This window comes from Diabrotica undecimpunctata, chromosome 10, assembly GCF_040954645.1.
Source record: "Diabrotica undecimpunctata isolate CICGRU chromosome 10, icDiaUnde3, whole genome shotgun sequence".
NCBI lineage: Eukaryota > Metazoa > Arthropoda > Insecta > Coleoptera > Chrysomelidae > Diabrotica > Diabrotica undecimpunctata.
Window position 1 is genome coordinate 70,361,529 of NC_092812.1, and position 25,175 is coordinate 70,386,703.

The window sequence follows — 25,175 nt, forward strand, 5'->3', positions numbered from 1 at the left end:
CTGTATTCACTTATCACTTCTTTCACTGATGGGGTTGCTGTATCTCTTTGGATCACTAAATTCGGTACATAGTTAGGGGCATTCATTATCATTCTTAATATCTTGTTTTGGGATCTTCTGATTATTTCTATATTGCTGTTGGAGTGACTCCTTAGAGCTGCATTCTACATGTTTAGATTGGTTTTAAAATGGCTTTGTAGATTATTAGTCTGTTTTTTACAGATTTTTTGAGTTCCTGCATATAATCCAATAAAATTGGCTTAACTTAAGTCCTACTTGCTTACGCTTAGTGAAGATGTGTTTTCGTTAAGTCAGTCTTCTGTCTAGATGCATTTCTAAATATTTAACGTCATCAGACGAGAGAGAATGTGTTTATTTTTCTTCGTTTGTTTTCATGCGCCATGTGGATAACCACTTTTTTGAATTTTGTTTTGTAACTGGCTTGATGCCTTTTTTGGATTCTTATTTGAGGTAAGAATAACTGTATCATCTGCGAAAGTGGCCACTGTAACCATCGGACCAATAGGAATATCATTGGTGTAAATTAAATACATGATTGGTCCTAGAACGCTGCCTTTTAATACTCTTGATTTGATGGGGTTCAGGAAGAGTAATCATTATTTTGTCGGATAAGGAAATATCTATTGGAATGGTAGGATTTAATAACTAGGAAATGAAGATATTGAAGTAGTTTCTTTATTTTATATAATAGACCAGTATGCTATACTTAGTCGAATGCTTGTGTGTTATATCGATAAATGCTGCGGATCGATAGCGTTTTTCATCGAAATCACTGTGGATCTTATCAAATATTGTATGGACTTGTCCTTTAGTGCCGTGATTATTACGAAACCCAAATTGATGGTCCGGAATTAGATGCTGAGCTTCTATTACTTCTTTTAGCCTGTTAACATATAGTTTCTAAGACTTTGGATATAATTGGTAGCAGACTAATTGGGTGGTAGGAAGTAAATTCCTTTTACTTTTTAGCATGTTTTAGAAATCATTATTATTTGTGCCACTCTTCAAATTTTCGGGAAATATCGTAATCTTAGGGAGGCATTGAAGATTTATGTCAGTAATTTGGGACATTTACGGGGCAATTCCTCATGAACTTTACCTGTGATGAGATCATAACGTGGAGCTTTCTTAATTTTCATTTCTTTCATGATTATGTTTTTAGTTTCGCTTAGCAGAAATTTTTTTATTGGTGGGTGTATTTGGTAAGGGGCATTTAGTGTTTCGTCTATTCTTTGTTATCCAGTTGTTCTTCAGGATCGTAGGGACTGATACAATTTTATAACTGTTCTGTAAAAGCTTCTGTTGTTTCTTTATCACTGTTTGCCCACATATTTCTGTTTCTGATAGGCGGGTTAAATTGTTGTGGGCGTTTCAGCTTTTTTGTAGCCTTCTACTGAGCGTAATCAAAGGCTTCGATAGGAGTTAGAGGTTCTAAGTAGTTCTAGATGTTTCTATTTTTGATGTTTAGAAGTGCTTGCTTCAATTCTCTGCTGGCCCTGTTATAATTGTGTTTATTTTCTACGGTTTTATTTTGCATCCACTTCTTTCTTAGTTTTCTCTTGATGAGTGATCAGAGGATAGATCATAAGATGGGATCACTTTGGATTTTGTAATATCTACTCTTTTAGTAACTGCGAAGTCTATTAAGTCTGGTAATTTATTCTTGTCAGCTGGCCAGCAAGTCAGTTCTCCAGCAGTGAAGTGTCTGAAATTATTCGCTTTCATAGCCTTCATCCATTCTCGGCCTTTCGTGGTTGTTAGGCATAATCCCCAGCAATGTGTGTGCATTGTAATTTCCTCCCGCTAGGAATGTCTTAGTATTCTTCATATTGTTCTCTTGTTTGGGTGGGCAGTATACTGCGAAAATGGTTAAGGGATTAGCGTCACTTGTTATAGTTATGCTACTTGCTTGCAGATGCTCTTTTGAGTATTTTTTATCTTTAGTAGTGGAGAATATTTTCACGTTATAATTCACTACTACTCCATGTGCTTTTTTACTGGGATGTTTCGTGATGTTCACTTAATATTTTGGTACTTTAATGTCCCTAATGCTTTTTTTGTACAGTGAGCTTTGGAGATGCGCAGAATGTCAAGCTTCTCCTTTTTTAGGAGAGGTTTGACTTCTTCCATGTGTTGTTGGAGTCCACTGGCTCCAAGCTCCTATTTTATATTTATACTGCACTGCCATACTTAGATAATTTTGATTTGTTGCCTAGAGAGGTAGTAATTGCGGATTTGGGGAGGTGACTAACTTTATATTTGTTCTATTATGGGTATTGTTTAATCTATTCGGATCTGAGGCTTGTGCCTAGCTCACATCTTCTTACATTGATTTGTCGGGATATGGGTTTTTTATGTTCTGTTGTATGTTTTTTATGGGTTTGAATCTGTTGTAATTATTTGTGGACCTCGCAACTTCTGTAGTTTACAGAAACTTTTAAACTTAAACAAAGGGCATTCATGAATTTTAGATGTATAATATACTTTTTGTTTTATTTTTTAGGTGGAAACATTATTACGAATGCCAAAAATACAATGAAATATTATATTATAGAAAACTCTGGGACATATCCTTTAGAAAACGGCCGATATTACAGTTAAGAAATTTCTTCCGCTTAAATCAATATCAGATTCGAAGTAGTGATGTATTTAGTGATTTAGTTTTTACTGAACTCAACCAAGGAAATAGAGTGTTTTATACACATACCGATCACGTGTTTCATTCCACTCCAGAAACTGTTGAACATAAAAATATTAGATTAAAAACTAAAGAATTAAACGCAGGAAATGATGCAGTTTTAAGAGGAGTTAACGAGCATAGAGTCGTAAGTAGAATTGCTATTTTTCTTTCTTTTGAAATGAATACTTCTTATCGCTCGGTATGATGTTTTGGACGGGCGCGAAATCCTATTTAGCCTAACTCAAAAAATGGAGACGGGTGTAGTAACCTTGCGATATACAGTAATATACATAATTTACATGCACAAATATACTTATTGTAATTTTATTTAATATATTTTCTTTATAACTGGAGAACGATTTGGCTAATTTTGAGTTAAAACATTTGTATAAAAAAAAATGGATAAAATTAAATAAAATCCAATAAAATTAACTAAAATTATTTAAAATTAAATAAAATTATAAAAAATTGTAAAAAATTATAAAAAATTATAAAAAATTATCAAAATTATCAAAAATTATAAAAAAAGTAAAAAATTATAAAAATTAAATAAAGTTCAGTTAAATTAAATGAAATTAAATACAAGTAAATAAAATTTAATAAAATTAAATAAAATTATATAAAATTAAATAAAATTATATGCAAATAAATAAAATTAAGCAAAATTAAGTAAAATTAAATAAAAAATTAAGTAAAACCACATCAAAATAACTAAAATTATAGGAAATTATAGAAAACAGTTCTTCGTTTTAGTGAAGCAAAATGCTACACCACACTTTTCGCATAACACATGTGTATAGCCATTGCACTGTGGAAATTTGCACCTTAGAAATTTGTTTTTCGGACCATATAGGCCAAGGGTGAATTCCATCCATTCGAACATCCTTTACTAGCATAACCTGTGCTGGGCCTTTTCTCTTCATTATTTGTAGCGCCTTCTCAGTTTCACTTGCAGAAGGTCATCCCCTTTTTGCAGTGGTGAATCGCTCCCCTGTCCTGCATAATGCTTTTGCCAGTTGTGTTCTAAACTGGGCGTGTGTAACTTTAGGCTTCACGCCAGTTCTATGTTCACCTGAATTCTAAAAATATATTCTAAAATAGAATTATTTTTACTCAGAATAATTTTATTGTCCTTTATTGCTGTCCAACAAATCAACATCGACCATATGACGGTTGTATTCTTGTATAAGATATGGACAACTTTCTTCTTTTGTTCTCTTTTCTTTCTTGACCGTAGTTTCGCCAGCGAAAGTTGATAGAAACGTGACTAATTTGTTATCTTTCCACACTAAGCTACTTATTTCCACACCATCGCAAGTACCAAAAAACTCTACACTAGTTCCTTTTTCTTCAGTTTTCGTAGCCTTTTTATCCGGAAGCTTACAATTTGGAATCCTATTCTTTCTTACGATTCCTAAACTGTGAATACCTTGTTTGGAAATATATACAAGGAGAGGTATAGAAGAGTAATAATTGTCAAAATAAAGCCTGTGACTCATATTCCTAGGAATAATTCTAGCCAATCTCACCACAACATTTGCAGTTGCTCCGAGTCAAAAGCAGGTCTCGTTGTTTGATCATTCTCTTGTTCTGTATATAATTCTAAACGATACGCATATCCAGAGCTACTGCATAAGACAAAAAATTTAAAACCCCATTTATGTGGGTTGTTTGGTAGGTACTGGTTCATGTAGTGCCTAGCTTTGGTAGAACAAATTTGCTCATCGTCGGACAGATATTGTTCCAATGGAATTCCGTTTGAAAATGCTTCATTGAGGTGGTCAATTATTGGTCTAATTTTATAAACTCTATCGTAGTTTGGATTGTCACGGGATAAGGCATTTTCGTTATTATTGAAATGTAAAAATTGTCTGATTTTTTCGTAACTGTTGACTGACATAGCACTTTTTCTTTTCTCGAATCCAATTTCTTCTTACCTATATGCCCTTGTATTGGGCAAATGAACAAGGGACATATATATTGTAATTCCAATAAACTGCTTTATGTCACTTCGTGTAATATTCAGTGGTTTGTTAGGATTCTGCTGTATGGTATATAAATTTGACTCCACAATTTTGTCTAAAAGGCTATCTGTGAAGAATAAATTAAAATATTCATAGGGACTTTCTAGTTGTAGGACATGATTTGGAAGACTCTGATTTCCTCTAAATCTCAGTTGCTATTCAGATAAGTTCAATTTTTTTTCTCCATATACTTCATGTCTAAAAATAAAAAAAACATCTAGTATTTTTGATCACAAATTAATTGTAAAATAAGTATACCTTTGCCCTTGGATTAAACCAGAGTTTCTAGAGGCATCTCCTCTACAGTGCTATTAACTATATTAGTGTCTACAGCATTCTCATCCATTTTGTTCACTGGTTCAGAATCCTTATTATCAGACTCATTATATGTAAAGATAATTCATAATGTCGTGGACCTGACGTAATCATTTAGTGACGTCGATCTACGAACGAAACAATGATATCAGGCATTGCTAAAAACATGCAGTTCTCTTCAATGCGTTATCGTAGTGAGACAGAGACGAACTAGTTTTTGCATTAGTGAAATAGCTTTAATATTTTTATTTTTTTTTTTTTTCGAACAATCGTTTTTAATATTTTAAAGTGAGGTCTATTTATGTTCAGTGCGTTTATAGTCGTTTTTAACATTTTACAGTGAGATCCTAAATCTCATAGGAATATTTTTCCCAGAGAATTCGAGGTTTTCGTCTCATATAAACATATTTTGCTGAATTTAAAACCAAAATCCTATTATTTTTCTATCATACATTGAGTTGTTATTTATTTATTTGTCCTCTAGATTTTTTTTAGTTCTTAAAAGGTTTATTTGTAAGCCAAATTAGTGCAATGTAAATATTTTACATTTTGCACAGCAATTCTTTTCGGCAGTAAAGACGGGAAGTTTTAAATTTTTATTACATCTTTCAATGTGAGATAAAATTTAAATGCGATGACTAACTGGAATGTTTAAGAATAGAGAAACATAACATGTCATGTTTATTGCAAATACTCGACATCACTAGCACGTGCAAATCCTACCCTGTCGCCTAATTTCGTAAGAAATTAAAATGGTGCATGTTTTTAGGGTCCATTTATTTTTTCGGGCATGCGTATTTACGAGGTTCACGAGGTTTTGAAACATGTTTACCAACTTGTTCGTCAGGTAGAAAATTTGGATCGACAATATCATCATCATCATCATCAAACCCATATTCGCTATCCCAAAGCATATTATATCGGCAAGTTCCTTGTCAGTCAGCGGCCTTTTATCTTTCCAACTCATGATGTTTTATCTAAAAGATAAAATTTTCTAGATATGCATGATGTTGTTTGTAAACAACAATTAAACAACAGTACTGTATACCGCAAGAAATCATGCATTTTACTTACCTTATTAATAACACGTAAAATATTTGGTATTAAAATATAAAATTACTTTGGTAAAATTCTTCTTCTTCTTCAGTGCCTTATCCGGTCCGGATGTTGGCGATCATCAAGGCTATCATGGTTTTGTTGACTGCTCTGCGAAACAGCTCCGCTGAGGTCATCCCAAACCATTGTCGGAGATTTTTCAACCACGAGATACGACGACGTCCCGGTCCTCTTCTGCCAAATACTTTACCCTGCATAACGAGTTGAAGAATTCGATATTTTTCTTCGTTCCGCATCACGTGGCCGAGGTACTCAAGCTTGCGTTGTTTAATTAAATTAAGCACTTCTTTTTCTTTTGTCATGCGCTGTAGAACCTCAACGTTGGTGACATGGTCCACATAAGATATTTTTAGTATCCTTCTGTATATCCACATCTCGAAGGCTTCGATTCGTTTTTCAGTGGCTTGCGTCAGTGTCCAGGCTTCAACTCCATACAGTAACACTGGAAGAACGTAGCACCTCACTATTCGCATCTTGGTTCCCAAACTGAGATCACTGCAGCACAGCAAGGATCTCAACTTAATAAATGTAGACCGTGCCATTTCAATTCTGGATCTAATCTCTTGAGCGTAGTCCCATTGTACGTTGAGGGTAGTTCCGAGGTAAGTGAATCTGTCGACTCTCTGGATCTCTTCGCTACCTGCCATTAGTGCCCCGGGATCTAAATTTGTACGGCTGACAACCATGAATTTAGTTTTCTTAATATTAAGGTTCAGTCCGTATGTTACGCTCACAGTTCGCACTCGGTCTAGTAAGGCCTGCAGATCGTTTAGGCTGGTTGCTAGTAACACAGTGTCATCGGCGTAGCGGATATTATTGATGTATTCACCGTTCACTCGGATTCCCATGTCTAGGTTTGTGAGGGCTTCATTAAAAATCTCCTCAGAGTATATATTGAAAAGAGTCGGCGATAGCACACATCCTTGTCTTACTCCTCGCATGATCTTCACTTGGTCGGTCAGCTGGTCTTCGACCTTGACTTGAGCACGCTGGTTCCAGTATAAATTCATGATGATCCGAATGTCCTTCTCATCCAATCCAACTCTTTGTAGTGCGGTGACCATCTTCTGGTGCTGACAACGGTCAAATGCCTTGGCGTAGTCAATAAAACAAATATAGACATCACAACTGACATCGCGGCATCTCTGAAGTAGGACTTGAAGGTGAAAAGTGCTTCACGTGTACCCATAGAATTGCGGAATCCGAATTGCATTTCACCGACATTTTCTTCGCATTTCTTGTAAATTCTGGCATGTATGATTTTAAGAAAAATTTTAAGTGCATGACTCATAAATGACTTGGTAAAATTAACAAAAACAATCTGAAGTACGTGTCAGTGTCTAATCGTGTATACTATTTAACTAAGAAGACACAATACTGGTAACCAACACCATCTATGATTGTTTAGTCTACTTACGCTGATTAATACTGCATTGTTAGTGAACAACCTCATGCACAAACTGATTCATCTTTATCTGCTATTAAAATAAATGATTGTTTTTAGTATGTTGTTTTTAAACAACATGATGCAGTGAAGGGTTAAATGTGTAGTGTTATTATAAAAATAATAATTCATTAATAAGTAGACATAAAATTTCATTAACTGATGCAATTAACATATAGTAACAACCCGCTATAAGAAGTATTCACTTGTGCCGGCACTCCCCAAGTGCCACGCTATTTTTTTTTAACATTCAATTCTTAACTTTTTTCAGATGCAGATACAAAACATATTGACTGATTTTCCTTACATAAAAAGGTCAACTCAGGTGTTCCAATGTACAAAGACTGAAATTCCCGCCTTTCTTTTTTATTGTATGCCTAGGGTGAGTATATATTCTTTTTTATATCCACATTCATCCAATCCACAACGAATGATGACAATATATATTATGCATATATATTATGCATTTTAAATAGTTATTCTTCAGTTTGAGTACAAAATTTTACATCGTTATTGTTTTTTCGAATTATTTAAATTGAGAAGCATGTACGCTTCTCGTGGCCACACATAACGTTTGGATTCAAAAAGCCATATCATGTATACGTGCTTTTCGTATAAGACAAGAATGAACCTGACTCAAATTGTTTATTTTATACAAGGTGTAAAGTTAAGTCGGCACCATTTGGGAAACATTTTTATTTTTAGTTTTATTAAAAAAAAGTTATTCTGCATGTTCTAAAACCTATAATACAATCATCAAATATTCAATTTTTTAGTCATTTACGCTATTTGTCAAAAAATATTAATTGTGGATGTTGTTACTCTTACATAAAATTCATGTTTTTTGACAAATTGCGTAAAAATTAATATCTGATGATTGTATTCTAGGTTTTAGACCATTCAGAACTTTTTATAAAGAATAACTTTTTTTCATAAAACTAAAAATAAAAAAGTTTTTGCATATGATGCAGACTTAATTGGACCATATGGGAAACTTTATATAAAAGAGTTCACCATGCCACTGAGAAAACGTATTCCATATAAAATCAATGGGTATTGTAAAGCACATTTTTTGTATCATAGCAGCCTAAAATACACTACGGCATAAGCTGCAACGGTGGTTCTCGTGGCGTGAGAAGTTCAATGTATGAGATGCATACTTGCTTTGTCGCTCCAATTTGCTTCCCGTCCTTATCTACACCATTCTTCCACATCAATCTCCTTCTACCGCTACTTTAAAGAGATGTATTATAGTTCTCTTCAGCGCAAATGAATTCTTTGAATTTGTATATTATTTATAAGTAAAAAATGACTTTTAATTTTTTGCATATATTGTTTATTACATATTGTTATCAACAAATTTATCAAAAGTAATTGTTAGATACCTTTATCAAAGAGTGTCTTGGGAAAATCGTTACTTCTCTGGTCTTATAGAAAATAGGTAACTTGTAGAATAATGACAGATCTTTGGAAGCCAGCTGCTCACCAAAGAGTCTTGATGTTTTGAGAGGATGTCTCGGACTGCCTTTCGATTGAGAATTCATCGTCTTTTATCCTGACGATTTGACAAAGATCGTGACATTTTGGAATCTCCAGGTCGAGTAGCAATCCCGTGCTGCACGTACGACAGTACTTTATTTACTTTTCAGTGTACGAACGTTCCAAGTATATATTCCAAAATCGTTGTGCTTATTTCGTTACATTGGTTGTAGTCGAAAATTCCGTTCGGGTTTTCTGACTGTGGATTTCGTAACAATGTCTTTTTATGGCTTGTTGTCTTTATCTGTTGACTGACATACTCTATCTACCCAGCACTTACCAGAAACAGAGTTAATTTTTTTAACATAACATTATTTTTCAGGTATCGGCGGCCCCTCTCGGATTATATTGTTACTCTCGTAGAGCAGCGTGGGATCTACAACGCCATCTAGACGAATTTAGTTTCAACTCCCTTAATTATTATTGGTCGAAAGCGACGAACAATAAATTTAATCATAAATCAGCGGAAACTTTACATCCTCAACCATCTAATGCAGTTGATATTTTGAGACCTGTTAATGGTTGGTCGAATATTGTGATACCAGATAAGGAGAGTTTAGTTACCGATTCTGGAAAATTGTCAGTACTTGATGGACTCCTCAAAAGACTCAAAGAGGAAGGACATCGTGTTTTAATATACTCGCAAATGACAAAGATGATTGATCTTTTAGAAGTAAGTTATATTAGTAACTGTTTTATAGTTTTTTGTTTGTTAAACTTTGTTTAGTTAAATTTTACGTTATATAACTTGAAATAATTATTTTTCAGGAATACATGTGGCACAGGCATCATAAGTATATGAGGTTAGATGGTTCATCAAAAATATCAGAGCGAAGAGATATGGTTGCTGATTTCCAAGCCAGAACAGACATTTTTGTTTTTTTACTGTCGACAAGAGCTGGAGGACTTGGTATCAATTTAACTGCTGCCGATACGGTAAGTTTTTCATCTTTAGTCAGATTTTATAATGGAAAAATACAATACATTAAGTTTATTTTAAAGTGATTTTATTTTTATTTAGTCTTTATTTACACTTACATTTTAATTTATTTATACTATCACTATTCACATTAAAACAGAATTTATATAATACAATTTATATTTCCGACTTAAAACCGTACAATATTTATTTCGGACTTAACGATGTAAATTTATACCTGCGACTAACTGCTTTCAATAAAAAATTGTCTCTATATATAGGTTGTTTCATTAAGAATTGTCCATATAGTAACTAGAGCAATCTTAGCACAAAATACGAAGATTTAACCTAAATAAAACACTTAAATAAAGTATTCCTCCTTACCTAGATACATAGTGATTTATTACAAATATTCTAAAATGATTTTAGCCCATTATTTTAACACCTCCCAATTTTTTGTTATTCAAACTAGACTAACTAACTAGAGAAACAGTTTAGATTCTAACTAGAGAAACAGTTTACACATATTAGGATATTTTAACTAGTGTTAAAATATAGTTTCGATTCTTCGTTTCTTTTACCTAAATATCCTTTTGTCTCAATGCGATAGAGTAAGTAGTTTTCAAGATATTTGCGTTTAAAGGTAATGTTTAAAATATGTATTGCTAACATCCATTTCACACGAGTCATAACTATATCACTAAGAAAGTTATACAATTTAGTAGATTCCATTTCAAATGACTTTTTCATATTAATGTTTTAGTTCATAAAAAATCAGAACCATGATTTTTATTATACTAAAAAAATTTTTCTTAGTAAGTTTTCGGATCGAGCTTGTTAATAAAATAATGGTTACATAAGACAAAACTATTGAAAAATATATTTATTTAGACTACTATAACAATAAATCAATTTAATAAATTTTCAAACTGACCTCTGTTCACAGAGGTCATTCACAAAAATACATTTTTGAATTCGTATTATCAGAAAGATTTCTCCCAACCTTCAGAAATATGTTCGGTTGGTTTCTAATAAAATTTGCATTCACTATAATACATTTTTGAATTCTTACTATCAGAAAGGTTTCTCCCAACCTTCAGAAATATGTTCGGTTGATTTCTAATAAAATTTGCAGCATTCTCTATTTGTTCTCAACACTCTAAGTGTCTTTATATGACCCTAAAAATAACAATCTAAGGGATTAAAATCAGGTCTCCAATCAGGCCATGGAAACTCATATCCTCGCCCTATCCCCCTATGGACATAAATCACTAGACCAAGCGCCATTTTCTCAAATTGTGGATTATGGCGCTTTCTGGTGGGAAAATAGCATAAACTATTTACAGAATAAATCCCATTATTCTGTTAGTAACGGTTTAGATATATTTAAAAAGACCAAATGCCTTTCTTCTTATTCTGGATTTTGAATTTTGCATAACTAGACCAAGCGACTAATTTTCTGTATTAGTTTTGCATCAGTAGACCAAGCGCCTCTTGCGAGCGTTTTAATGATTGTATATCGAATATTTGGCAACATACGTACATAAACGCTGTTGACCATAACTTGTTGAGGCGTTTAGGTTAAGAAGTAGTGTCAGTTATTGCTTAAATTTTTCTATTAAATTAAGAGAGCTCTAATTTGTTCAAATATGTCCGAAGTCCCAATAAAGCGTAAAAGAACAAAAACCAGTAACAAAAGAAATACTACAAGGATATACACAATATCCGCTGTGACAGTGTGTAAACCTTTCTTTTTACAGACCTTGAGAATATCAAGTTGCAAAGTCAATGCAGTATTGAAAGCTATGAAACGTCCAATGGATGTTCGAGATTGTGGTGGTCAAAGTGAAGGTCATAATAAAATTAACGATAATCGTGTACAAAAAGTAATTGAGCACATAACGAAATTCCCTAAGTACAAGTCACATTACAGAAGAGATAACACATAAAGAGAATACCTAACACAAGAAACAACATTAAGTAAAATGTTTGGATTATATAATGAAGAAGCAGACAATGATCCTGTTAAATTTTCGTTTTACAAAAAAGATTTTTAACACGATTTAATCTTCAAAGAAAAAAGTTGAAAAAAGATACTTGTAGTATATGTGATTGTTTCGAATTAGAAATTAAAAATTGCGCAGATAATGAAAAATTAAGCAAGTTAAAGGAAGAAAAAAATGTGCACTTAGAAGAAGCTGAAAATGCACAATCTAGAAGAAAGCTAAACTTGAAGATGAGCAACGATCAACCAGAAGTGGAAACCTTTTATTTTGATTTAGAAAAAACTCTTCCCCTTCCGAGAATTTCAACAAATATCGTATATTATAAGCGTCAATTATGTATATACAACCTTGGTATCCATAGCGGCAAGGATAACAAAGTTCATTGTTATGTTTGGATAGAAGGTGAAGCTGGTCGGGGAGCCCAGGAAGTAGGCAGTTGTCTTAAGAAACACATGGAAGAAAATTTTACATCTGCAAAACATGTAATTTTGTGGTCAGACTCTTGTGGCGGCCAAAACCGCAACATCAAAATAGTTTTGATTCTGAAAACGATTTTGGAAACTCATCCTACCATTGCAAAAATTACATTACGCTATCACTTTCCTGGTCATAGTTTTTTACCCAATGATAGTGATTTTGGAGATATTGAAAATGCCCTAAAATTTCAACAACGTTTATATACCGTTGATGATTACCTAAACGTGATGAAGAAATCCCGTAAAAAGAACCCACTACTAGTTCACAGAATGAAAAAAGAAGGATTCGTTGGAACAAAGAAGTTGGAAACTATGATTACAAACCGTAAATCAGACATAGAAAACAGTAAGGTAGGCTGGCTTAAAACAAGAGAAATTGAAATAATAAAGGATAAACCACTGAGTATTTTTATGAAAACTGATTTTAACACTAGTGAAGTTGAAGTAGATCTTCACCAGACACTTCAAAAAGGACGGTCCTTTGCAATGCAATACCTAAGTAACCACTTGATTCCTCTTTGGTCCATAGGCAAGCCACTTTCTGTGGCTAAGCTTAACGACTTAAGATCTTTAATGCACCTAATACCAAATGATGCAAAACCTCTGTATCGCGCCCTTTTCAGTAACAATACAGTGAAGATGTCATTGACGGATTTGTTGGAGACTTAGTCTGTGACATACGAGATGAGTAATGTTTATTTACTATTTTCATAATATTCAGAAAATTGTACCTACTGTTAACACTGAGTTTTTTTTTATATTTTTGATTAATTTCTTAATATAAAATATTCAAAACAACGACTTTTATTGTCATACCAAAAAAAAAATAGCTTGTGGCCTACTAATCATTCACTAAAAGTGATATTTTAGTTATGCATCACTAGACCAAACGATCTCCATGTCGTTTGGTCTATTGATAGAGTGAAAACTTTGAAGTTAAATATCTCAAAATCAATTTTTGGCGCTTGGTCTAGTGATGCATAACGCCGTCCCTAGGAGGAAGTGGATTTTTGTTATCCCAAATGTGACAATTTCTCCAGTTATAAACGCCTCTACGTGTGAAAGTGGCATCATCAGTAAAAAGAATATTGCTAACGAAATTGTGATTTGCATTTGTCCTATCCATAAAAAATTGTGCAAATTCCATTCGTCGAGGAAGATCTGTGAGTAGCAAGTTCTGCACTGGAGTAAAGTGGTAAGATCTAAGTCTTCTTTTTTTAATACTTTGAAAACTGAAGCATGGCGTATTCCAGTTATTTCTGATAAACGTCTGGTAACTGGCGTTCATTAGCAATTCTTAGTAAGACATGATTCTCCTGATTCACTGTAATTATTTTTGGACGTCCTAGATCTCGTTTTGGACGGAATTGACCAGTTTCCGCTAACCGGTCGTAAATATTTTTAAAAGTCCTCTAATGGGGTTGTCGTCTGTTAGGATATAATTGTAGATATATTTGTGAGCAGCAGCAAGCCCTGTATAATTTGCTTGTGCATAAACACAAACCATATCCCACATTTCCGCATTTGAAAAATTATGACGTGGCATTTTCACAAAAAACTCTACTATAACAGTAAGTTAGTCTCTCTGGAGAAGGAATCGAACAGGTCAGGCAATTTAAATACTTGGGTTGTTTGCTGAACGAGGGTTGGGACCCCGAGAATGAAATAAAGAGCAGAGTTGAACAAGCCAGAAATGCTTTTTTGAGGCTTCGTAAGTTTTTGACTGATCGCAAATTGGACTTCAACCTCCGATACAAGATGCTTAAGTGTTACGTGTGGCCTGTTCTCTTGTACGAAATGGAAGCATGGACGTTAAAGGCCAGTTCCATTAACAAACTTAAAGTGTTTGAAATGTGGTGCCTGCGTCTAATGCTTAGAATATCATGGACGGACAGGGTCAGAAATGAGGAAGTACTCAGAAGAGCGGGCTTACAGTATAGGTAACTTTTTAGTTATGTAAAAAGTAAGAAGACTGCATACTTGGAACACATATTACGAGGAGAAAGATATACTTTTCAGCAACTGATACTCGAAGGGAAGATAGAGGGTTGGAGAGGTCTGGGACGTAAAACAATGTCATGTCTGCGCAATATTCGACAATGGACATGAATCCACAGCTATGAAATAAATGTAACACAAATAAATGCTATCAGCCTACATAATTTTAAATGAGCCCTAGAACTTGTAAGGTTGGTAATTTCTGAAAGAGTGATTTCATAATTCTAAGAGATGGAAAAATGTAATAACTATTAAAGATTCATGAAAATTTACGATTAGAATTAACACAATTTATCAGCAACTTGGTTAAGTTGTTAAAAATACTCGTGTGAAATAAGCAAAAAGGATTATGTATTTTAAATATTACCTTTAAACGCTAATAACTTGAAAATTACTTACTCTATCGCATTGAGACAAGAGGATGATATTTACGGAAAAAATAATGAAGAATAAATAAAACATGATTATTACGACAGTGGCGTATATTGTGAGAGGGAAAAGAAAGTATCTATCCCTACAGCACGCCTCTTTCTCTCGCACGCCTCTTTTCCGGCAACAGCGGAAAACTATCTTTTAACACTAGTTAAAGTATCCTAACATGTGTAAACTGTTTCTCAAGTTTAAAAAAAAATATTGGAAGGTGTTAAAACAATGGGCTAAAACCGATTTAGAATATTTGTAATAAAACACTCTAGATCTTTGTGAGGAGGAATATTTTATTTAAGTGCTTTAGGTTAAATCTTCGTATTTTCTGCTAAGGTTTTTCCAATTACTATATGGACAATTCTTAATGAAACATCCTGCATATTTAATTAACCGTTATCTGGAGTTCCTTTGAATGTATTAGAATCGGACCGTCTACCTGCTTATTTTGGTAATCTCGCCGGTGAACCTTCGTGACATCAGCTATCGTAACATTATAATCAAACTTGCAACAAATATCAATATTATTATAGAAAAGAATACCCAACTTAGTATCGTAGTAGTACAATTTATAGTATAAATGACAGTGGTAATAGTGAATTGGGTACTCAGGAGATTAAAGCTCCAGAATAAGTCCTGATTAAGACTCCAGAGGCGGAGTTGAAAATGTATAGTGAGAGTGGTAGTAGTGAAGTAAGTTGGGCACTTAGGAGAGTGAGGCCCTGGAGTAGGCATAGGGAAGGGGTCGAAAGTTTCTTCTTGATGTGCCTATTCGTGACGAATGTGAGCGATCATCATGGCAATCTTTATGTTATCTGCAGCAGATAAGATAAAGAAAACGATTTCCGAAGTGGAGATTGAAACGTCAATAAACTTATTTTAACCTTCAATTGTGGCTTATTCCCTTTAAAATAGTAATTACTGCAGCAGCGCGGAAAAGCTGCACAGATGTTGTGTTGAATCAGGTTCTGAGGGTTTTTTAATCAGGATATTCTTCTTCGCTTCTTCCTGGACATCGCTTTCTAAATATTTTCCTTGCACGAAGACTTGTGGGAGAGCATAACTGGATTCATTTAGCATAATGTATCCGAAGCACTGTAGCTTTCGAGATTTGATGATTGTCAGTACCTCTCGGTTATTCTTAAGTATTCTCTGGTATAGCAACATCTCAAATGCTTCCATTCTTCTGCACATATCTTAGTTCAAAGGTCCACGATTTAACACCATAAAAAAAGGACAGAGAAGACGTAACATTGCAGCATTCTTACTTTTATACCAAGAGAGAGTTTGTGGTTCTTGAAGAAGGCCCCGGTCCGGTTGAAGGTGGATCTAGCTTTTCCGATACGCGCTCTTATCTCCTGGTTTTTGGTCCATTCTTCTTGTTGTATGGTACCGAGGTAGTTGTAGTACGTCACTTTTTCTACTGGGGTTTGGTTCACGTAGAGTTGACATTCCTGTTAAAAGCTTAATTCCATCCAATCGAAAAACGAGGTTCGATTTTATAATCTATTATTATAATAAACAGCAAGTACTTTATGATTTTTGGTTTATTTCCACTTACCTTTAGATTCCTGGGTTCAAATTATTGTGGTTTAACCCAAATCACTTAAATAAAATATGGTTCCTTACTGAGTTACGGGATGTTTTATTTAAAAATTTAAAAACTATATGTGCCCAGTACTTTTTGACTATTTGACATATCCTTGTTATATTTATAACATATAACATGTTGAATGACGTTGAATGAACATGAATGAAGTTAAAAATGAAGCGGCACAGTTATTTTGATTAATGTATTAATTATGTCGGTGTTTTCGGTCGTGTAATTGCATTTATTACGCAAATGAAATCGCTATTAAAAAAACTTAAAATGATTTCAAATTTCTTGAAACAAATAGATGCATTTTGTTATAATATAAAAGAACAATGTTAATAACACGACAATATCAAAAAACACATTTTAACTAAACCTTTTATAGCAAATGTTCAATGTGACGCCCATTTACCTTAATAAACTTATCAATTCTCTTAGTAAATAATTTAAAAACACTTTATAACACTTTATAACACTTTATAATAGATAATTGAGAGGGGTCAACCATTCACTTTTCCTCTCGTACGCCTCTGGTAGTAGCCAGAAACGTTTATTTAACAAAATTTAAACTCTAATTTCACTATTTGGGAGAGTGAGTCATCGTTTGAAGTCGTAGAAGTGGGGAAAGTCGTATGAAAATCCAGTGGCGTACACTCACTTTTATTTTAACGTTAATTATATTATATTGTTTACATATTATTGTTCAAAATAGGCCACAATATATTTATCTGCAGGTTTTTACTGAAGTTTCCATCTCTATATCCAAAGACCGTTTTCAAAGATATAAATTATAGTTATATTTATTTTATTTGTTTATTATTTTATATTTATATATTCTTATATTATTTTCTTTTTTTTTTCTTAACTTTAAAAACGGTCTCTGTACTAGAGATCGAACCGTCAGTAAAATAAACATGTAAATAGATGTATTGTGGCTTATTTCCAACATTCTCCCTAAAAATACGGAATGCCACAAGCAAAAATCCACAGAAAAATAAATATTGCTATCATTTGTATATTTGAAAACGATCTCTTTATATAGAGATCGGAACGTCAGTAAATTAAACATTTCAATTAAATATATTGTTACTTATTCCCAACATTATTTCTAAATATACAGAACGGCAAGCAAAAAGCCATAGAAAAATAAATATTACTATCACTTGTATATTTGAAAACGATGTCTTTATATAGAGATCGAAAAATCAGTAAATTAAACCTATAAATAAATATTTTGTGGCTTATTCCATACAGTCTCCTAAAAATACAGAATGCCACAAACAAAAAGCTATAAAAAACAAGTAATTTTGCAGAAAGCTTACTGATGCCACCAGGCTGTCGCGGAAGTTACGCTAAAACGTCTTTTGACGTGACCCGTCCTTAAAGAGTTACACAATGAAATTTTTTTAAAACAAATTTTAAGACAGTTTCCACACCACCCGAGAGGTATGTCTTGTGGCGCGTCACTTTTTGTTTAATGGGTGTTCGCCAAGAGCCATATTGTCCCATTAAATAAAATAAACAAAACACTTAAACAGTATAAAACAAAACAAAATAAAATCCTATAAAATAAAATAAAATTCTATAAAAACAAAATAAAAATAGTTTTGGATGTAACAAAACATTGTACTATTCTATTTAAACACAAACACTATACACACTTACTATGTTCTTCTCCTTTTTTTTTGTTTTTGGTTTTTTTATGCTTATGCCTACTAAACTATTAGAAAATATTATTCGCTGTCTAAATCTGAAGATGCAGTGCTGCTATCGCTGTCATTATCTTCACCTGGTGTAATTATAATTGGCTCTAGTAAAACTTTGACATGAGTGTCAAGTTCCCACATACGATATCCTTCTTTAATTATGTGGCCTATACATTTAGCCCATTTCTCTGGAGTTACATGGAGGATTGCTTGAATCAAAAGTTCCTTAACTTCGTTTAATTTGAGCGTTTTGTTATTGCGTGCTACTTTTCCTTTCACTTGCGCCCAGATAAGTTCAACGGGATTAAGTTCGCAATGATAAGGTGGTAGACGTAGAACTTTGACACCATAATCTTTTGCAGTTTCATCCACAACATATTTAAGATATTCACTTTTCCTTAACCGTGCAATGTCAAGTAGTTGAATTTTGAGCATTGATTCTTCGTATGCAATCCCCTTTTCTGTAAGCCATTCTTGAATTCTCCCTTTCCGCCATGCCGTCGTCGGTAATTGTTCTAGTCTGCGGCTATGATATGGCGCATTGTCCATAACAACCACAGACCCAGATTCCAATTTTGGTAAGATTCTCTTAAACCAGCGCTCAAATACTTCGGAAGTCATTTCTTTATGATAATCACCTGTTTTTTTCGACTCAAATTGAAGCAAACCATCATCAAAGAACCCTGTATCACTTCCTATATGGGTGATGATTAAACGCCGTCCCTTTCCTGATGGAGCTTTTAATCCTGTAGACCAGCCTTCTATAAATGCTTCGCGTTTACTTTTGACATTTAAATCTTGCCAAACTTTTCCAACTGTATGACCTTCGTTAATCCAGGTTTCATCCAAATAATATATTTTGCATCCAGTGCTGCGAATTTTTCGTATTTCTTCTAAATATTTTCTTCTCCATAGAATAATTTCATTTTTTTCTAATAGCATACTTTTTCTGTTGCATTTTACATATCGAAAGTTCATTTCGCGCATGGTTCTGATTAAGACCCTATGAGATATCTTGGGTAAAGAGTCATCTTTTTTGACTGAATGACTGAATTGAAATGAATTTTTCGACGTATAATATTCCTTGTCTCGTCATCGAAAACAATGCTTTTCCTACCTCTAGTTTTACCTTTTTCTTGCTTTTTATTTTCCGATGTATTTTTAAGTACACGATAAATACAGCTAACGGATACTTTTGTTAAACTGCTACAAATATCGACCGCTTAGCTAACATTTAATGCCATTTTTCTGCCGACAATTCCTTCATAAACGTTTCGTATCATTACCTTCTCTTCGGACGTTAACATTTTCCGTCTCTTTTGCGGCTTTTCATTTTTGGAATCAACATCAGAATTTTGCCAATAAAACTCAAACCAAATAATCACAGAATATAACTAAAAATTTACTATAAAACGACAAACTATAACACTCGTATTATCAATAACACATTTTATCAATAACACAAACTTATCGCATAAAATATATTCACAAAATGCAACACATGCCCTACCCTTAGAAACGCCTACGTAAATGAACTATTGTTGCTGGGCACTTGCTCGACAAAAACTAGTTTTACGGATTTCTGCGGGTCGGAATTCCGTCGCTAATTCCAAAGTTGCCAAACGATTGAAAAATATTGTTTTAAAATATCGATTTTCATTTTATAATTTTAAATATGTAACGAAACGAAACATATAAATAAAATTTATTTAATTACAATTTTGTACTTAATTTTTACTATTGAAAAAATAATATTTTTTGGTATTTTTATGACGGTAATAATCGCTGCGTGGAAGAATACAGGTTTTGTATGACCATAATTACTACTTGTGAACAAGAATTGGCTACACTGTACGACAACTCCTGGTCAGTTTTTCTATAGAGAAGCACAAATAAATATACTACTTTATATATTCTGTAATTTCTTATGAGGAAACCCAAATTGCAATCGAAAAAACAGGCAGTTTTCGAGGGCCGCTGTGTACATTTAAATTTGAGGATATTCGGCGTTTAAACTATGAAATCACTCTTCTGAATTGAGGGTTTCTACTATAGTAGGGTGTACAGTACCTACACTTTCTTCTAAGTATGACTATATAACTTTATTTAAGTTATTTGGCTTAAATCTTAATATTTTCAGCCCAGGAATCTACGATTAAATTATTTCTAATTATTAATGAAACACTCCGTATATTTAAGCTGTGATCTCACAAGAATTCTGTTTTGAAATAATGAATTAACGGTTTATAATTAAAGTAATAAATAAATTGTTAAAAATTACTTTTGTTCTGTCAAAACACGTAAGGTCTGCATTATTGTGTACATATTATCAAGACCATAGGAGAATTTAGTGGGTCAAATCTTACCAAAAAATTAAATAGAATGGGCTATCAATAATTTTATGTCTTCTGGGGAAGATGGTATATTTCCAGCTCTGTTACATCTGGGAATGGATATTCTACTACTTCACCTAACAAAAATATTCCAGATGAGTTTATCTTAGTTTATATTTCAAGAGAATAGTCCAGGCGATATCTGTTTAAAATAACTATTTTTGGGTGTGAATCATGTCAACGCAGTTTTTTTTGCATAAATCGTTCCAAAATATCACTACAAACGATAAATTCACAATGCGTGAGTTGTAAAATGTGGGTTTAATTTTTTATTAAACAAAATATGGAAAAAAATAAAAAAAATCGGTATTTTTCCGTTTTTTTTTCGCATATATCTCAAGAACTATTGGTTTTAGTACAATTTTATATAGACATAAAAGTTTTATAATTGAATTTTACATAAGATAATGCTAGTTTTAAACCTTAAAAAGTATTATTATTGTTGAAAAATACTAAAAAACACACAAAAAAAAACAGTTAAAAACAAGGTTTTTTTGCGAGTATTTCCCATACTAAAATCTAACTTAGACCCTTAATGTTTCGAGAAAGAAAACTTTTTAATATGTTTAATCATCACACAAAATTTCATTAAAATCGAGTCAGTAGTTTTTGCAAAATAATTTTGCAATTTAAATTTAAAAAAAAAAATGAAAAATTTTTAAAATTTGCGTGTTTAAAACTTAGTTTTAAAACTTTTTGCTCAATAACACCTTTAAGAAGTACATACAATCTACGAAAACATACCCTGGAGCTGATATACATAGCGATCACAATCCAGTTATAATGGATTTTAGATTAAAACGATTTCTCAAAGTCAAAAAGAAAACAGTGACAAGAAAAATAGACATCTCACAACTGAAGAACCCTGAACAGAAAAAAGAAATAAGTATCAAGCTTGAGGAAGAAATAAAAACGATCGAAAACTTGGTACAGACAGACATTGAAGTAACATGGACTGCTCTAAAAACAAAAATAACAAAGATACAAGAGGAAGACATCGGGTTCATAAAACACAACAAAAAACAAGAATGGATAACGCAAGAGATCATGGACCTCATGGACGTAAGACGAAAACATAAAAGAAGCCCAATAGAATACAAGCGAATCAACAAAATCATTAGAAAAAAGTACAGAGAGGCGAAAGAAAATGCGTAGAAATCGAACAACTTCAGGAAAAATACGACACCTTTAATATTCATAAAAAAGTAAAAGAAATGACAGGTAGACACAAAAAGAGACAAGCAACAATATTAAAAAATGATAACGAAATAATTATGGGAACAGAAGATAAACTAGAGAGATGGAAAGAATACATACAAACTCTTTTTGACGACGATAGACCTTGTTCTCCACCATCCACAGATAATCGAATAAATGAAAAAGGCCCAGAAATAACCAAAGAAGAAGTGATTCACGCAGTAAAATCTCAGAAAGATGGAAAAGCCACCGGTCCAGACAGTATCAATGTCGAAATACTAAAACTAATTGCAGATAACAAAAGTAAAAGCCTAGATTTAATAACAGCACTATTCAATAAGATATATGACACAGGTAAAATACCAACAGACTGGCTAAAATCAACATTCGTAGCATTACCAAAAAAATCGAATTCCTCACAATGCGATGATTATCGAATATTAAGCTTGATGTCTTATGTCCTTAAAACTTTTCTCAGAATTATCCATACACGAATTTACAAGAAGTGCGAGTTCCAGATGAGTGACACTCAATTCGGATTTCGAAACGGATTGGGAACACGATAGGCTCTTTTTGCTTTAAATGTGTTAACGCAACGATGCAGAGACATGAATGTAGATGTATATGCATGTTTTATTGACTATCGAAAAGCATTTGACTGCGTTAACCATCAAAAGATGATCGAAATACTGAGAACAACTGGAGTTGACGAACAAGACTTGCGAATTATCTCAGAACTATACTGGCACCAAACGGCAACAATTGAAATAGAGCACACAACATCCGAAGACATACAAATCCGACGAGGAGTGAGACAGGGATGCGTCTTATCACCGCTACTGTTTAATTTGTATTCGGAGTCTATATTCAGAGAAGCATTAGACGAGGTCCAAGGCGGAATTAAGATTAACGGAATCAGCATAGACAAGAAGTGTCAGCTCAAAGTCGGAAAAAAAATATTTGCCCTACTATTTGGAGATGGATAAATTGCGAAGATTCTTTGAAACCAGTAAAAATGCTAAATAAGGCTGCACCAGAACTGCTTGTAATGATATTTTGCAATTATACAAAGGGCTGTGGTGCAACGTGCAGCTGTCGAAAAGTTGGACTTTTCTGTAATGCAGCTTGTGGAACTTGCTCTGGTGATAATTATCAAAACTGTCCTCCAATTATACATCAAGAAGAGGAACTCGAAAATGATAGTTCTTCTGATGAAAATGAATTATATAAAAATTATTATATAAAACATTATATTAATAAACATCTATTTTTATTACATCGAAATACATAACTGTTATTTTTTATCTTTATAGACACTTCATAGTTTTTAATTATAATACATAAAATATAGCTTTTTTAAATTGTATCTATCTAGTAGTTTAAATTTTTTTCTACAATATTTTGTAAGAAATGGTGATTTTTAGTAATTGAAACAATTAAATATTTGAGAAATAATATTAATAATAATGAGGAGATTTTGAATGATTGCACTCACAATACTGTTCAGTTTGAATTATAGTAAACAATTTTTATACATTACTCTACAAATCGTGGTTTTTAAGGATTGAATAAATGCGTTATATCACAAAATCCATTTGTAAATAGCAAAATATATAAATTTCAGTGTCGGAGTGGTTTATAAGGGTTGAAAATATTAAATTGATGCCAATTCACTATAAAATACTTTCTTAGTAATTTTCTTTGCAAATTTTGTCTTAAATAGTAGATGTTAAAGGTTAAAAAATAATTATATATTATAACATGGAACCCTTTCACTGCGTAAAGCGCACATGCGCGCTCTCCTATTTCTTTGTAAAATGCGTATGACGCACATGAGCGGCATATGTATATGGTGATTTCCATATACATTTAAAGTTGACACAGTTTCAGGAGATCAAGAAAACTTTGTCGGCATTTTGTTAAAGATAACTTCTATTCATAGGGGCGTCGCGGTTCAGTGACTCATGTGGATAGGTTTGCAAAGCTATTCATAGATGACGTCGCAGATCAGTGACTCACGTGGTTAGGTTTTCAAAGGTGTTGTCGTTTCAAACTATTCAGTTTGTTTATAAGTTTAATTATTTGTATTATAATGGCCGATTTAAATAAAGCTGGGCCTTCAGGCGTAAAAAGACGTAAGACTGTGCAATTGAAAAATGAAAAAATCTGAGTGTTGAGAAATTAATACAGTTTTTCTATAATTCAGACTCAGATGATGATTATGAAGACTATGATGTAGATGACAGTAAGCAAATAAATGTAATAATAAACTTTTAGTCTGAAATTAATATTTTTAGTTGAAATTGAAAATATTTAGGAAGACTCTTCTGGAAGTGATACTGAGGATAATGTACAGAACGAGTTAAATAATACCATTGCAGATAATCCTGACGTACGGACTGCAGAAAATGAATGGACCGAAACAACTAGTGGTATGAAACAAATTCCGTTTACAAAAAGAAGTGGATTGTTAGTCGATAATCCTGGTGATAGTGCGTACGATTGGTTTAGGCTTTTGTTTGACGATGAACTTTTAAATATGATTGTCTTACGAGGATGTGACCGTTCAAGGATTTCTCTATGGAAGGAATTGACAATATCGGAATTGCTAATATTTATTGGATTAATCTAATAAAACTACTGGAAGAAAAATAGGTTATTTTCGACTTAATTTTCTTCATACCTGAGTAGAGACCGCTATTTGCTTATAATGCGATGCCTTCATTTTGCCGAAAGGGCAAAAGAAACTGAACCAGTTCCAGTAGATTGACTATATAAGAGAAGAGCCTTGCTAGATCATTTTAATAACAAAATAAAGACGATATGCTATCCAGGAAAATATTTATCTTTGGACGAGTTTATGATCTTGTGGAAAGGAAAACTGGTATTCAAGCAATATCTCCCTAAGAAACGACATAAGTATGGAGTAAATTTATATGCTGACAGAAGCCGATTCAACAATTTTAGATATCCATATATATGCTGGTGCAGGTGATGCAACTTGTGGCAAGTCTGATACAGAAAGAGTGCTGCTACACCTAATGCGTAATTTATTCGACCATGGACATTCGCTCCATATGGATAACTATTACAATAGTTATATAACGTGACCAAATTACTTCTTCTTCTTCATGTGCCTTGTCCCTTCCGAACGTTGGCAATCAACATGGCTATTCTGACTTTGTTTACGGCAGATCTGAATAGTTCAGCAGATGACAATCCGAACCATTGCCGCAAGTTTTGGAGCCACGAGTGTCTTCTCCTCCCTGGACCCCTTCTGCTGTCTATTTTCCCTTGAACAATCAGCTGTAGTACTCTATATTT

The 25,175-nt window shown here is 33.1% G+C and overlaps 1 protein-coding gene across 2 annotated transcripts in view; it reads left to right on the forward strand.

The window, feature by feature from the left end:
* Ino80 (chromatin-remodeling ATPase INO80) overlaps positions 1 to 25,175 on the forward strand; it is an 88,188-nt gene that overhangs the window by 21,306 nt on the left and 41,707 nt on the right. The window contains exons 10-13 of one of the 2 annotated variants that reach the window (XM_072546587.1): positions 2,525 to 2,846; positions 7,872 to 7,982; positions 9,462 to 9,812; positions 9,908 to 10,075. In XM_072546587.1, coding sequence (XP_072402688.1) covers positions 2,525 to 2,846; positions 7,872 to 7,982; positions 9,462 to 9,812; positions 9,908 to 10,075 — 952 coding nt within the window. The remainder of the gene's footprint in view (positions 1 to 2,524; positions 2,847 to 7,871; positions 7,983 to 9,461; positions 9,813 to 9,907; positions 10,076 to 25,175) is intronic. The other variant, XM_072546588.1, reaches the window with a different exon arrangement.